This window comes from Heterocephalus glaber, unplaced genomic scaffold (assembly GCF_053883595.1).
Source record: "Heterocephalus glaber isolate CG9 unplaced genomic scaffold, H.glaber_assembly_v1.0 deba00001461, whole genome shotgun sequence".
Taxonomy (NCBI): Eukaryota; Metazoa; Chordata; class Mammalia; order Rodentia; family Bathyergidae; genus Heterocephalus; species Heterocephalus glaber.
Window position 1 is genome coordinate 1,128,140 of NW_028258308.1, and position 14,562 is coordinate 1,142,701.

Genomic DNA, 14,562 nt, shown 5'->3' on the forward strand with positions numbered 1-14,562 from the left:
TACCAAGGTGGTCAAGAGCATTTGCCAACTAAAGTGAGGGCATCATTAGCATATGTCTGATTGGGGGAATTGATTTCTTCTTTCCTGAGGAGACTGAATTCATTTCTTTTACATCTATGAATACACTTCAACAATACTAAGCTCTCTAATCACAAGCATATTCTTTCAAATTTATGTTTTTTTCATGGACATGACAAAATCTACTTTTAAGTTTTAATCATAGCAACTACAGAAACAAATGAAGTTTAAAAGTAGGTGTTTTATTGCTATAAATTTAGAGTTAGATTAAATATTTTTAAAATTTAAAAATAAATCAAGGGTTAAAGCTTAGGATGTTGTGATGTAACTATTCTCTGTAAGCATTTTAGCTATAAGGAAACATTTCTATATTTTGATCTGAGGTTCTACTATGTTAATCATTATAATTTTCTGGATTGCAAACTGATAAAATTGTGAGACTAAGCAAAGATAAATCTGCAAGGAAAACATAGTAAGAATCATTATATACTCAGTCAGTTGTCCCTATATAGGGATGTATCCCCTCCAGAATAAGTGAATGAAATATACTCATTCTAGCCATAGCAAAGTGCTATTTAAGCAAACTCCATGTACAAAATCTTGCAAATTCACAGTTGATCAAATGGTTTATGGAGAATGGAGATGTTCACAGGCATGCTGATGAACCAGGGACACTGCCAGGGTCTGGAGTATGAGCGGGGACACTGTCAGCAGCTCAAAAGCAGAGTATCCTCCAAAGGGAATTTGTCTTTTCTGAGCTCTCAGATGGGCTAAGCAGGACACACTCTTGTTTAGCCCTGCCCTAGAGCAACACGATTATTAATTATGCAAACATTTTTTTGACGGGCAATTTGAGAATGACTCAGCAAGAGATTTCAAAAGCAACGCCTCTACCTGCTCACTGAATATGTTCTTTTTGGAATCTGTGGCCTGCTCTGTGTCCTGGAGGTTAAAAGTTTAATATCTGCAGGAGGGTGCTCATCACTGCAGTGGTCTCTGAGAGAGTCCCCCTGTTGCAGGAAGAACACTGGATCAGTTCAGCTCCACCCAGTCTTCCTATTATTTTAGCTTACAGTGAAAATAGTTGAGACTTCTTCAAGATTTAGCTTATTACCTTCCTGCAACAACCATAGTAAAAGCTGGTCAAATTTCCAAACAACTAGCTCTACCTGTCAAAGGGTTACCTGTGTTGAGGTTGGGGGCGCTCCTGTCATATTTGTCTCTACATGGAACTCTGTAGGTTGGTAGTAACTTGGAAAGCAAAGCAGGCTGTGTTTGTCAAATAAAGATGTAAAGGCAACGGAAGGTGTTTTACAAGTCCCTGCTAAAGTGACAGCTAAAGATTTAACTCCTCCCCCCCCAAAAAACCACTCTCAATCCCCAGTCCCCTGGAAGCTTGGGAGAGCAGTCATCTCACCTCTTTTGGAAACTACTTGCAGATGTGGGGAAACCTCGGAATTGCTCACACCAGGGCTTTTGCAGAGATTTCCTCTGATATTTTTCCCTTCTCAACTTCCCTCAACCTGTGTTTGTCTTGAGTCTGCTGGGCTGACATGTGGTTTACCTCCGAGGATCCAGCTGCCAGGTTTTACACATTCTACTCCTCCGAAGTAAAACAAGTGAAACCTAGGGATACCAAGCAGCTCTGGGCTTGGGGGCCAGAACTGTCACAGAAAATTTGCTCGCCGAGTATTCCATCCAACTTCCCTTTCTGCGCCCACGTGAGCCACAGCGCCAGCCCATCATCGAGTCCTAGCATTTCCTGCTGCTGCTGCAATCTGTAACTTGATTTTGGATTTTTTTAAAAATCGCAGTTCTGCGGATCTTAGTTCTGAGCAAAACTTTGTGGGGTAGGAGACTTTCATGTAGTATATTTTCTTACCTCAATAGTGAAGGGTCAGATCATTTTTCTCTTTGTTGGGGCTGCAAGAAGGCTAACAGCAGCAAAGGAAAGAAACACACACTCGCTGTTTATTCGGGATAAGGGGGAAAATTTGCAGCTAAATTGTCAGATGCCTCTCGCCACCCCCGGTCTGGCACTCGCAACTGACACATTCATCATCTATTAATTGCTCTTCGCGGATGCAGACACACATAATTTATGCATTTTTATGTTTAGTAAAATAGAAATGGAATCGTGAGCGCACTCCTGTCTGTTTGTTTGTGTAAGGCTATCAAAAGAAGTCAGAGAGGAGGCTGTGGCCCGGATCCTGACCCTGATTGTATGAATAAGTAAGCAGGATGCGAGTGATTGGGTTAGATGCTGCGAAGATTTTTTTTTTTTTTTCAAGTTAGGAAGAGGGTAAAAAAGACAGCCGGGAGGAAAAGGCAAACAGTGCATCCCTAAATCCTCGCACTTGCTCTCCTTGCAGTCAGTGGCTTCTCTGGCTCCTGCAGGCTTTTAAGGTCTCGCGGCAGACGTGCCTGGCCCCCACCCCCTTCCTCGGTCTCCCCTTTCAGCTCAGATGTGCTGATGTGCAGATCGGATTCCTGTTCCCGGAGCGGTGGCGGCGGCGGCTCGCGCTCGGCCGCGGGGTCCTGACAGCGGCGGGTGCGCGGAGCGGGGTCCGAGCTCGGGGGCAGCCGAGCCGCGACCGCGGAAACTTCGGCCGCCAGAAGGACGACCTGGCCGGGCGAGCGCCCGCCCGCTGAGCTCAGTTGGCTCGCAGCCGCCCCTGCCCGCCTCCCGGAGCGGAGCTCCTCACCTGCCCTCCGCCCGCCCGCGGGTCCCCGCAGCTCCCCCTGCAGCTGGGGTCCCGGGCAGCGCTCGCACCCGCATGTCTCGGGACACCTAGCGCCCGGGTCCGGCCGAGGAGCCTCCGCGCGGGGCGCAGAGCGCCGGTGCCCCGGCCCCGCGCCTCAGCCACCGGCCCGCAGTCCGTCCCCTCCCGCTCCGCCGGGAGAGGAGGATGGGGCTGGAAGCACTGTCGCCAAGGATGCTCCTGTGCCTGCTGGCCTTGGGCACTGTTTTCTGCGGGGAGCTGTGGGTCTGCGCTGGCCTCGATTATGACTACACTTTTGAGGGGAATGAAGAGGAGAAGGCGGAGACTATCGATTACAAAGACCCGTGCAAAGCCAGTAAGTCCTCTCCAAGTTGGGACCCGGCGCTGGGCCGCCGACGGGTGGCGGTGGGAGCTCACCTGTTCCCTCGCCGCCCTCCCTCCTCTCCCCACCTGTCCTTCCCCTCCCGACCCGAGGGGCAGCGCCCCCGCCGAGTTACTGGAGTTCTGCGCCTGGCATCGGTGCCCAGCGCCCGTCCTCCAGTTGGAGTAAATGTGCTGGAGTTTCTGCCCTTTCTCCTCCCCCAGCAGAAACGAAACGATTCGTAAACACAACTCGCGGCGGTGGGTTTTAAATCCCAGCCCTCAGCCGGCTGGGCATCACGGGGGACCACGCCGCCCACGTTCCAGTCCCAGGGCGCGGTTCCCCCGTGCGTCCGAGACCGGAGGGCCGAGCTCCCCGAAGGTGGGTGGGGACGGGCTCGCTACCTGGGGACACCCTTGCTCCCCTTTTGCCGGTAGTTTCAAGAGTACGTTCAGGCTGGATGGGCATTTTGACCACCTTGGAAGAACTCATTTCTAGATGGGAGTCCAATGCGTCTGTCCTGAAACATGTTTTTCCAAGTTGCTACCCCAACCAAACTTGAGTCTCCCTTCCTGTGGACGCCGGGGAACCCCAGTCCCACCCACACTGCCCGAAGCCCGGGATTCTCGCCGGGCCGGGACGCTGCGGTCTTTCCCCTCCCTTTCTCCAGACTGGCGCCTCTGCGGGTCCCTCCTCCGCTCCGGGCGGGGCTTCCCTACCGCCGCCCGAGGTCGGAGCCGAGCAGCGCGGGCACCACGTGAGCGCGGCTCCTTCGCCGAGCGCGCGGCGCTGGCCGCCACGCAGGTCAGCCTCGGGGGCTCCCCGTGCTGTCCTCTGCTGGGTGGTGATTGGGGTGAGCCTCAACTCAGTGAGGATTAACTTTGGACAGGCTGTGAGGTCTGTGGCACGTGCAGTTGGTAGAGTCCTTTGTCAGCTGCCCCACTGCAAGAGCTTTGGTGAAGGGTCGAGGGAGGGAGTGGGCGAAGCATCCGCTGCGTGTGTAACTCCGGAAGCCTTGCGCACTTGGTAGATCTGTGCCTGTAATTTCGAGGTAAACCGTGGTCTGTGTCTCTCGGACCTGAAGGAAGGAGAGGTGTACGCAAGCGAAGGAAAATGCTGGAAAGTACCTAGTTAATTTTAACCTTTGATGACGAATTGCTCTGAGGAGGAGGGTGTGTGCCTTGGGCCCAGTTTATTAGATCTTCCTCAGAGAAGTCCAATATGGATAGGAACTCCAAATTCAGAGTGTTTCGGTGGAAAATGGTCCCCCTGGAACTCAGTATCCTTACTTAATTCAGTTTGTTTATAGACTCTTTTCTCTCACCTTCAACACTCAATCCAACCCCAAGTTTCTTGGGTCTTGTCTGGAGGTGTGGACAAGGAGACCCTGTCTGGCTCTAGTGCTGACTAACCTGAGTAGTTCCTTAAATGTACTTTTTGGTAACAAATAAGTTTTGAGTAATAATTGCAATTTGATGAAATTTGTACTTTTATTTATTTACTTAATTGTCTATAATGTGTAGGGTTGTTTAGGAAAACATCTATTTTGATGTTCTCCTGTGAAAGATTCAACCAGGAATCAATACAGTACAAGGTATTCACACTGTGTGTATTTCAACATACCTCGAGTATAGATGTTTATTTTCCCAGCACGTAAACATCTAAGGCAAGGGAAAAACTTCAGTAGTGTTCAGTTTCTTTTTCCCTTTGATACTGATAAATTTTTGACTATAGCTGTTGAGATTAAAATAAGAAAAACAGCAATTTTGCATAGATTAGCACTCTTACTTCTTCCTTATCTTCCAGTAGAAGAGGTATCACACCTGTCTAATTGTGAGTATGGTGAGAGAGAAAATCAGAATAGCCTAAGTGGAAGGCTAAGAAGTATGCACAGAATCTCAGATCCCTTCTTTGATGAGCTACCCTGCTTTTTAAATATAATGAAATGAAAAGCTGTAATTTACCATCTTGGCTATAAAGTGGGCAGAATTGTAGTGCCTCCCTTTTGGCACTGTATAAGACAAAAGTTGTAATAACAGGAAGTGCCTTAATACATTGAAATCTGGAACAAGAGTCAAAAGAAGGTCACTGAAATAAAGGGGAGGACAAGTTTGTGAAAGTGATGCAAAAGCGGAAGAGACGAGCTTTCCACATGCTTGGCTACCTCTGATCAGCTCATTTCATGTAAGTAGCAGATTTCAAGGCATGACTCAGAATAAAGGGCCCCACCTGGCCTTCTGTCAGAAGGGACCCAAGATTCTGTAAACTACACACAGGCTGGATGTTACACTGATCACCATGAGTTTAGGGCTTCAAAGCATTTTTGAGTACCTTGTTCTAGCTGATGCTCACCGCAGCCTAGTATGTTAGTGTTTTTAATCTTCCTGGTACACATACAGGACAACATACGTTGACTGAGGTTAAACACCTTTGTTAAGATTATTCAGAACTTAATTCCAGGACTCCTGATGACACATTCTGGCTATATTCAAGGATTACATTGCATTCTTAGCTGGCTGTTTGAAGGCTTTCCTTGAACTGTATACCACAGATTATTCTAGGGAGTCCCAAATAATAATAAGAGATGCAGTTACTTTTATATCTGATATGGCTGAAGTAAGAACCTAGTTTCATATTTTCCAAGTACAAATCTTTGAGGGCAGACATCCTAACTGGTTTTTAACGTTTATCATAGGGATGGATTGCCAGATTATCACATTAGGAATGTAGTGTGGTCTCAGCACCTCCTCAGTATCTATAAACTGCTAATATAGACCATTGTAGGCCCATCTAAAACTTCTATTCCAAGCAAGATCAAATGCATGGTACTCAAGGAGAAATATTCTCTATTATAATATGCTTAAAAATTGTGCCATGCTTAATATATGTGTGAGCTAGAATGTAATTGTACATCCACCAGAATTCTGATTTTAAGTTCATGAAGCTATAGGAGAGGAGGGAAGCCTTATGTTTGATCGACTTTTGACTTAGATATTTCGTATAAGTCAAGGCAGGTAATTTAATATGATGTAGCTTCATTTATATTAATAAAGCCAAGTCCATTAGGGCAGAACATAGGTACTTTATTTGGTATAAATACACATGCACAAAGATGTGAAATACTGAATGTGGCTGACTTTCTTGAGGACAGTACATGGCTATCTGAATGGTTATGCAGTCAGAGTTCTTTTACTCCCTTGAGTTCCAAAGAGTCCTAGGGGACCTTGGAAGCTGATGCTGTAGGAGCTCCCCTTAGGACACAAGCTGAGTTGTCCTGTTTCATTGTGGCACCACACCAGTAAGTGTTAATATGAGGATTAATATCTGTGAAGAGTCTGGGAAGATTCAGGTGACAAATTCATCTTCTTCTAGATTTGTGTAGATTACATGGAAAATCAGACATCTGATGAACTAACTGCATTAACATATATCCTCCGCCCTTCCCTGCTTCATTCCCTCACTCCATCCCCTTTTCCTTTTTTTTTTTTTTGTGTGTGTGTGTGTGTGTGTGTCTGTGAAGGGCTAGTCGGAAAGCTCAGGCAATTAAAAGTATAATATCTAGTATAGATTGAATTAGTATTTTTGATGATGAGTAGAGGCTTAGAAGATAGAGGAGGCAAAATGTCCAGAGGGGCACCCTTGTTCTCTGTAGACATCCATGAGCACCCTGGAAAAAAAACTTTCTACCTTGAAGATCCTGAGTAAATGATTTATATTTCTTGGAAAGTATCCAAGTATTACTAAGGGTCAGCAAATGCAAGGTTGATTTTCCCCTTTGAGGAGCATCTGTGAGCCTGTTTACCTAGAAATAGACTTTAGGCATCCTAGAAAATTCTCTTTGTTTTTCTTCATAACTAATATTCTAGGATCCCAAGACACTAGAGTTTGGGATAATTTTCCAAAGTTTATAATTTCTAAGCATTATGGTATCTTTTTTTTTTTTTTTTTGTCCTTGGTGTTTTTTTTTTTTTTCTGGTAAGGCTGACAACCTCTTAGGTATGGCATTTCAGAACTTGATGCTTAATTCTGTATCTACTTTATTCTGTCCTAATTCTAAATATCCAAACATTTATCTTGCGGTTGATGCCTCCTTAAACTGCCACATTCCCATTTCAAAAATGCATTTCATTGAGCTGGTTCTCCTGACCAATCTCTTCTGTTTTAGTTTTCTTTCCTTGGATCTTGAATTTTTTTCTCTCATCCTGCCTCTGGTGCCAACTCAGAAGTGGCCAAAATACAGTTTTTGCAAAAGGGATACATAAAGCATTATATTCCATCCTTCATTTGCCAGTAGTAATTCTTTAGCTCTGGTCTTGAGGGCCCATGGCCATTTTGATCCACAAATGGGAATTATTCTTAATAGGTATGGAAAGATAAATTACTTTTTCTTGAATATATTCCCTCAGAGTAAGCCAAATTTATTTATAGCTTTCTTTTTCCTCTTCTCTCCTCTTCTCTCCTTTCGTTTTTACATAGACTGAGCTCTTCCCACTTTTTGTCTTTGAAGAAATAGTGTGATTTGCATACATAAAATCTAACTGGATTGTTATAAATATTTTACTGTTGAGTTCTTTATATATTCTGGATATTAAACCCTTAATAACTTGTCAGATACATAGTTTGTGAACATTTTCTCCCATTCTGTATGTTGTCTCTTCATTCTTATTTGCTATGCAGAAGCTTTTGAAAATATTTAACATAATTCCATTTATCTATTTTTGGGGGGGGGAGGGGTCTGTGCTTTTACATTCTTTTCCAAGAAATTTCTCACTAAGATCAGTGTCGCAGAGTATTTTTTCTTTTTCTTCTGGTACTTTTCTAGTTTTGTATTTTATGTTTATGTTTTTAATATTTTAAGTGGAATTGTCTACATGGTGAGAAATGGGGATTTAGTCTCATTTTTGTAGATGTGGACATCCAGTTTTTCTAGTACCATTATCAAAGAGGTATCTTTGCTCTAATATGTGTTCATGTAGCCTTTGTCAAAAGTCATTTGATTGTAGGTTCGTGGGTTTACATTCTCTATTGGTTTTTGCGTCTGTTTTTATACAGTACCATGCTGTTTTGATAACTCGAGTTTGTGGTATACTTCAAAGTTTGATTCTGTGATGTCCTCACCTTTTTTTTTTTTTTTTTTTGGTCTGATGGTTGCTTTGACTTTTCTAGGTCTTTTGTGGTTCCATACAAATTTTAGGATTTTTTTCTCTTTCAGTGAAGTATAACATTGGTACTTTTATAGAGATTATATTAACTGCCTGCTTTACTTTCAGTAGTGGGGACACTTTAGCAATATTAATTCTTCCAATACATGAATAAGATATCTTTACATTTATTTGTGTTCTCTTCGGTTTCTCTAATCTGTGCTTTTATAGTCCATTACAGAAATCTTTTATCCCTCTTCCTGGCTAGTTCATATAATAATGCATAGAATCTTTATTGTTTTTGTCAAAGTAGGTGCTTATTCAGCTGTACCTTCTCTAAGTTTCCTCTCATATAAAATTGCTAGTATGTAAGAGCCTAGAAAAGATTTTTTTTTAAAGTTGAGACATAATTCAACAGCTTTAACTCTTGCCTTCATAATGACTTACTTTTCTATGAAAGTCTAATATAAATGGTACATATACTTACAGTTTCTTCTACAAAAACCGTATTGTCTTCCCTCATTGTACATTTATAGATCCTGTTTTTCAATATCTTAGCAACTTCTCTTGATGTAAACTTGAAATTCACTCTCCTGTAGTTAAAAATATATTCCTTGCAAACTTTATGACTAATAGTCACATTAATAATCCTGCAGGCCTCTCAGTCATTGTGGAACTGAAATGGCGGTTTGCTGAGGTTAGCCGTGAAATACTTCTGGAACTCAGATCGATAGTATCAAGTGGTGGTCATTCATTTTAGAGCATTTCTTATTTTTTTAGTAGTGCCTTAGATCCATCTGTTTAAAATATTTCAAACTAGGGCCCTCCTAAGCTTTGCAAAGAAGGCTTAGAAAAGATAGAGGCAAATAATCCACTTTAGTGAGGCATTGCGCATCCTGCTGGTACCATCTGTTCTCTGGGGAGGTGGTGGTGATGATATTGGGGGCTCTATTGCTCCCCTAAACTATAGAAATAACACCTGCAGCATCTTTAGTTCAGAGTTTGGCTGGGCCTAGGCCAGTGTTCAGGTGCCTGACAGTATTCTTAGGGATGTAGGTTTTCATCTTCTGGGAGATTCTTGCAGTCTCTGGGAATTTTTTAATGTTCCAAGATCTGGAATTGATTGTGGACTTCTCATTTCTAAATTGTGGAGTGGATAATCTTCTCCCTAACCTTCAATACAGCAAAATGATTTTTAAAATACAGTTTTAGTGGTTTGTTTCCTTTAGTTATCTATTAAGCGATAACATTTTGGAAAGAAAAAATTTTTAAAAATTTCTTTCTAAATGCAAAGCTATGGAATGAATTTCACTGAATGTATTCTTTCCCAGAAAGCAAGAGGGGGGAATCCCTTGTTTATTTATTTAGTTCTTGCCATTTTCAACCCTGACAATGCAATATTGACTATTGGATTTTGAGGCACTGTGGGCTAATGAACTGCTTGTTTTGTCAGCTCCTTGCAAAATATGTGCTTATTCCATCAAGCTGTTCTAAAGAGGTCAGCTGTATAGTTGTATTAAGAACTATTGTAAATTAGGTGTTAACTGAAATCCAGAGAGCAAACCAAGGAGGTGTTTGCCTTACTCAGCTTTTCTGTTGCAATTTACGCTTTTAGTTTAAACTAAATTATTTACTATCAATCACATTAAAAATTCCTTGGATATTAGTTATTATAAAACATTAAATATATACATTGAGTAGGTCAAAGATGCTTCCAAATTTATTACCTTTCTCAAATTTTAATAAGTGTTGATGTGCTGTGCAAAGTGTTTAACTCAGTGTTTCGAAAAGACGTCAACTCCAATAGTTTTTAACACTCTGAACCATTTTAACCATGGGAAGAGTCATTGTGGAGACAGAGATAAAAACTGGAGATTTTCTATCAGCATTTGATATCTTCTGTGCTGCTGAGCTTCTTGTGGATGCTATTTAATTGGTGCACTGGGGGAGGCAGGGAAGAAGGGGTAGCAGTGTGGAATGGTCTGTTCATTCCTTACATTTCTCGTCCGTGTCATACTGTCAGCAAGTGGACTGCAGACCCCAGTGTCACCTCTCATGGCTCCTGCCCTGGTTGCTGGTATCAGCTTCTTCTAAGCTCTTGCTTGGGCTGTGAGTGGATTTATTAGGATAATCAGGTTCTAGTGCAGTGTTGCAAACTTCCATGGCATTAGGTCAGTTAAATGACCTCATAAAAAGTTGGAATTTTTCTTCCTGAATCTTTTCTAACCACAAATGGTTAGTAGTTGTAGCTTTATGGTACTTTTTGTTTTGCACTCATATTGTGTTTTCAGAGAATTAAGTATATATAATCATCTGCACTTACCTGAGCATAACATATAAGCACAACAACATTTTAGTCAGTGGAGACCCACATATATGACAGTTGTTCTATAAACTGTCACCTAGGGATGTCATAGCTGCCTTAGTTTGTATAAGTACTTTTCATGATATTTGCACAACAAACTCATTTAATAATACACTTCTCAAATCATATCCCTGTCCTTCAACAACCCATGACTATACCTCACATCAGAGAAATTAAAACCTTTCAATTCCCTAGACTGTGAATAACTGAAAAATAGCCAAATGGGTAATATTCAAGAGAACAGGTCCTGGAGTTCCATGTACCTACATGTCCAGAAATTGTCTCTGTGATTCAGGTCATTATAACGTAATTCTCATCATTGCTTCTCAGCCTTTTGGCTAAGATCAAGTGTATAACATAGTTCTCATTTTTACATTTAAAAAAAATTTAGAGTCTGTTGTCTTTTACTGTATCCCCACCAATGTATATTGTCATCTTTTTTTGGACTCATGAGGATACCGGTACTCAGAAAGGTTCAGTGACAGGAGTGTCATCAGAGGAGGCAAATGGTAAGACTTGAAACCAGGTTTCTGTGTTCCAGATCTTTTTGTCGGATCCCATACTCTGGCTCTCCAGGCGATGTGTACAGAGTAAGACTGTCAGTTGATGCAGTAGTGTCTGTGCCCTGGGAATTCATTCATCATGATTTGCTTTAGTGAGAATGTGTCTTGTTTTCAATGGTTTTGCATTTCACAAGCTGTTTACTGTAATGGCAGAATAAGACTAGAACTTTTCCATTGCATGGGGCAAAGTGCAGGTCCTGCTCTCTTTTGAGAGAGTATTCTCTAAGTGTGAGGAGTTAAAATGAAGTATCCTAGATATGCATGAAACAGAAATGCATATGATGAGCTTTGCAATGAAATATTTCAGTGCTCAATAGTGTAGGGGAGATGCTGCTCCATTTTTTTCTCTAGAATATAAGTCGTGATAGCAGTCTATCCTTATCCATTAAGAGAAGTGTTGAATTGAATCCAGGTAGAATTCAGTTATTGGTGTCCTCTCACTGGCACTGGTTCTGACATTTTGTGTGTAACATGTTGAGTTGTTTCACACTTTGTATTTGCCATGTGAGTGTACTGAATTTGTGATCATGAGCCCGTAAAGGATGTGAAGAACATCCTTTTTAATGCAGGCAAGTAAGGAAAGTAGTTAAAAGTGTACACTGTGTATGTAAATGATGTGTGAATGCCTTTTAGAAAACAAATATGCTGTGCAAAGGTACTTAAATAACTTCAGTTTTTCAACCCTAACTTGTCTAGAAGCCCTGCAGTCAAACTGTTCAAAACTTTTACAAATAATAGAGTTAGGTAAACTTCTAGCAGTTCCAGTCTGGTTGCCTAAGAATAGCAAGTCTGACAAATCTAAAATATATTCTGTATGTACTGTTACTTATATTATAACTTCTTTGAGGAAAATATATTACTTTTTGTAAATTACTATGTTTTCTAGGAGGAAGACTTCCCATTTGTACTTTTTCTCTGGCAAGCAAGGAAGAACAAAATCTGGTAAATCAGGCTTCCATTTCTTGTGTATAAGAATTAGAGTATACATTTCATGTGCGTTTTTTAATATCAGAAGAACAAACAATATATACACAGGCCTGAGTGATGAGTGGGCAGCAGGATGTCAGTCAGCAGGATTGGAATAATTAGGATTTACCACCTGGAATTGGCAGAGGAAGTAATGACCTAGACCAGGGACCTTGTGTTGCCTTGTGTCTGTGTATGGAAAGAGATCTGTTAGGAGCTTGCTGGGTGAACTAGTGAGCAAAAATGAACACAGAGAAGATGGAGATTATAGAGAATACTTCCTATGTATCCTAGGATTAAAATAATTACAACAGGTGCAGATATTTAGCGGGTGTAAAGGAACTCAAAATTGGAATGAGGCTACATACACAAAACTATATGCTTCAAAAACAAGTATCTAATAATACATCTTCATTTTATACCGAATGACACTTGCATCTAAGGGTTTTAAGACAGCTTGCCTTGTATCATCTAGTTGATAGATTGGGATTTGAATCCAGAACTCTAGGCTCCAAAGGATGCCATAGTCTGTCTGTCTCTGTTTCTTTCTTCCTTTCTTTTTCTTTTATGAGTACATTTTTCAAATTGGTTTCAAAAGTTTTTTTTTTTTTAAGTTTTAGGGAGACAGAGTAATAATTTATTGATAATTTTGGCTTTGGAATGTGTTGTACATGGACTCTAATGCTGACTTTCCTCCCATAATAACTGTTATTCTGTCAAGTTATTCAGCCCGTAAGCTCATGGTGTTATAAAAATTAAATGAATGTAAAATACACATAACTTTGCCTGTACCTCTACAAACATCATATCATTTTTCATACCAGCATAAATATATAGAATTTTAAAAACTCGTAACTATTTATTTGTGGGAAGATGATCTTTATAAAAACATTTGTGAGTAAAGGTAGTTTTTCTTGCCATGTACAAAAATGCATTCACTCTCGGGTACTCTCAATTTTGCAATCTTGAGAGGATAAAATCCCCAAATAGACCTTTTCTGTTTGGAAAGATATAGAGGTAATGAACATAAATATTTTAGGTGTTATTCTTGACGATGTGCTCATGTATCTCTTATGTTCAAAATATATTGACAATTTCCAATCCACTTTGACTAATGTGTGAATAGAATCTTGGCCATATAGTCTTTCAGTAATTTCTGGTACAGATTTCATTTGCCATCTGGATTGACTTGAGAAGCTTACATACTCACAATTCCATGTTTACAGAGAGCTAAATTTGAGCACATGGCTCTATGTTACAAATATTCATTAATTCATTAAACATTTATTGAACACTTACTATGAATGAAAAATGGAATAATCCTGGTGTTACAGAAGTATAAGAAAAGACATAAGGCTGTAATTTTCACTTCACCTTTTGCAAGTAGGTAATAGCTTATGGATAATGGTTTTTTATATATTAATTGTGTAATTATATGCTAAAGTTATTTCAATTTGGCATTTGAAATAGATAGTTTAATACAATAACCAGAATATGTGTTCTTATAAAAACTTTTCCTTAGATTTTCTTTACTTAAGATATATGAAGAATAAAGCTTTATGGGTAACGTAACAACTTTTAAGTAAGTACTTTGTGGATTTGATACTCGGCAGTGGACTGGGATGGTATGTAACCAATAATAACTTATGCAATTATTTAGAAATAGCCTGTATTAGCATTCATGGTTTCCATTTGCTTTTTCTTAAACAGCTTGATTTTGAAATTGTCATTTTTTGGGCCAGCGATATAGCTCAGTGGCACCCTGGCTGCCTTGCAAGCACAGGTCCTGAGTTGAATTCCCTGTACTAAAAAAAAAAAAAGAAATTTTCATTTTTTTCCCAAATTATCTAATAGAGTATATTTCTATTTTACATATATTCTTACTCTTAAATGAATTCTTTGTTTGCAGGACAGGAAAAGTAGAAACAAAGGATAAATGGAATGAAATACTGTTCTTTTTACTTATTCTGTCCTACTGTGGCTTTGGAAAGTAAATATGTTTTACTTTCTTTAAATAAACCTACCTGGGTAGTGATATGTCAACTGGCAAACAAACTGGGCTGGTAGTCAAGAAATGTAAATTCCAGTGCTGCCTCTGCTGCTGCGTTTGTGTGTAACCTGGGAGTACTGCTTGCCTTTGCAATGTCTTGGTCTCCAAGGCTTGGAAATGTCTAAATCTGATCAAGCCTAAACACTTTCTGGATCCTAATGTTTTTGACACTGCAAGCGAGAACTGCTCTGAAGTGGTATCAGGAAGTTGGAGGACTAGTGGGCTATCCTGTCCACTGAGAGGAAAGCAAACATGTTCAAGGTTCTCCTGAAATGACTCTTGCTAAGGTTCAATGTTCCAGCCAAATCTTGACAGCTACCAGGCTGCAGCTGCAATAGTCTCTGAGGTTCCTTGATGATTTCCTTGTCAAAATTA

The 14,562-nt window shown here is 40.6% G+C and overlaps 1 protein-coding gene across 2 annotated transcripts in view; it reads left to right on the top strand.

Annotated features, from left to right (window-relative positions):
• The first annotated feature begins 1,816 nt into the window (after positions 1–1,816).
• Tll1 (tolloid like 1) overlaps positions 1,817–14,562 on the top strand; it is a 200,843-nt gene continuing 188,097 nt past the window's right edge. Inside the window, exon 1 of one of the 2 annotated variants that reach the window (XM_004848221.4) lies at positions 1,817–3,096. In XM_004848221.4, the coding sequence (XP_004848278.1) occupies positions 2,928–3,096 (169 nt within the window). In that variant the 5' untranslated portion in view covers positions 1,817–2,927. Of the gene's footprint in view, positions 3,097–3,887; positions 3,907–14,562 lie in introns of those variants that run through there. The other variant, XM_087216992.1, reaches the window with a different exon arrangement.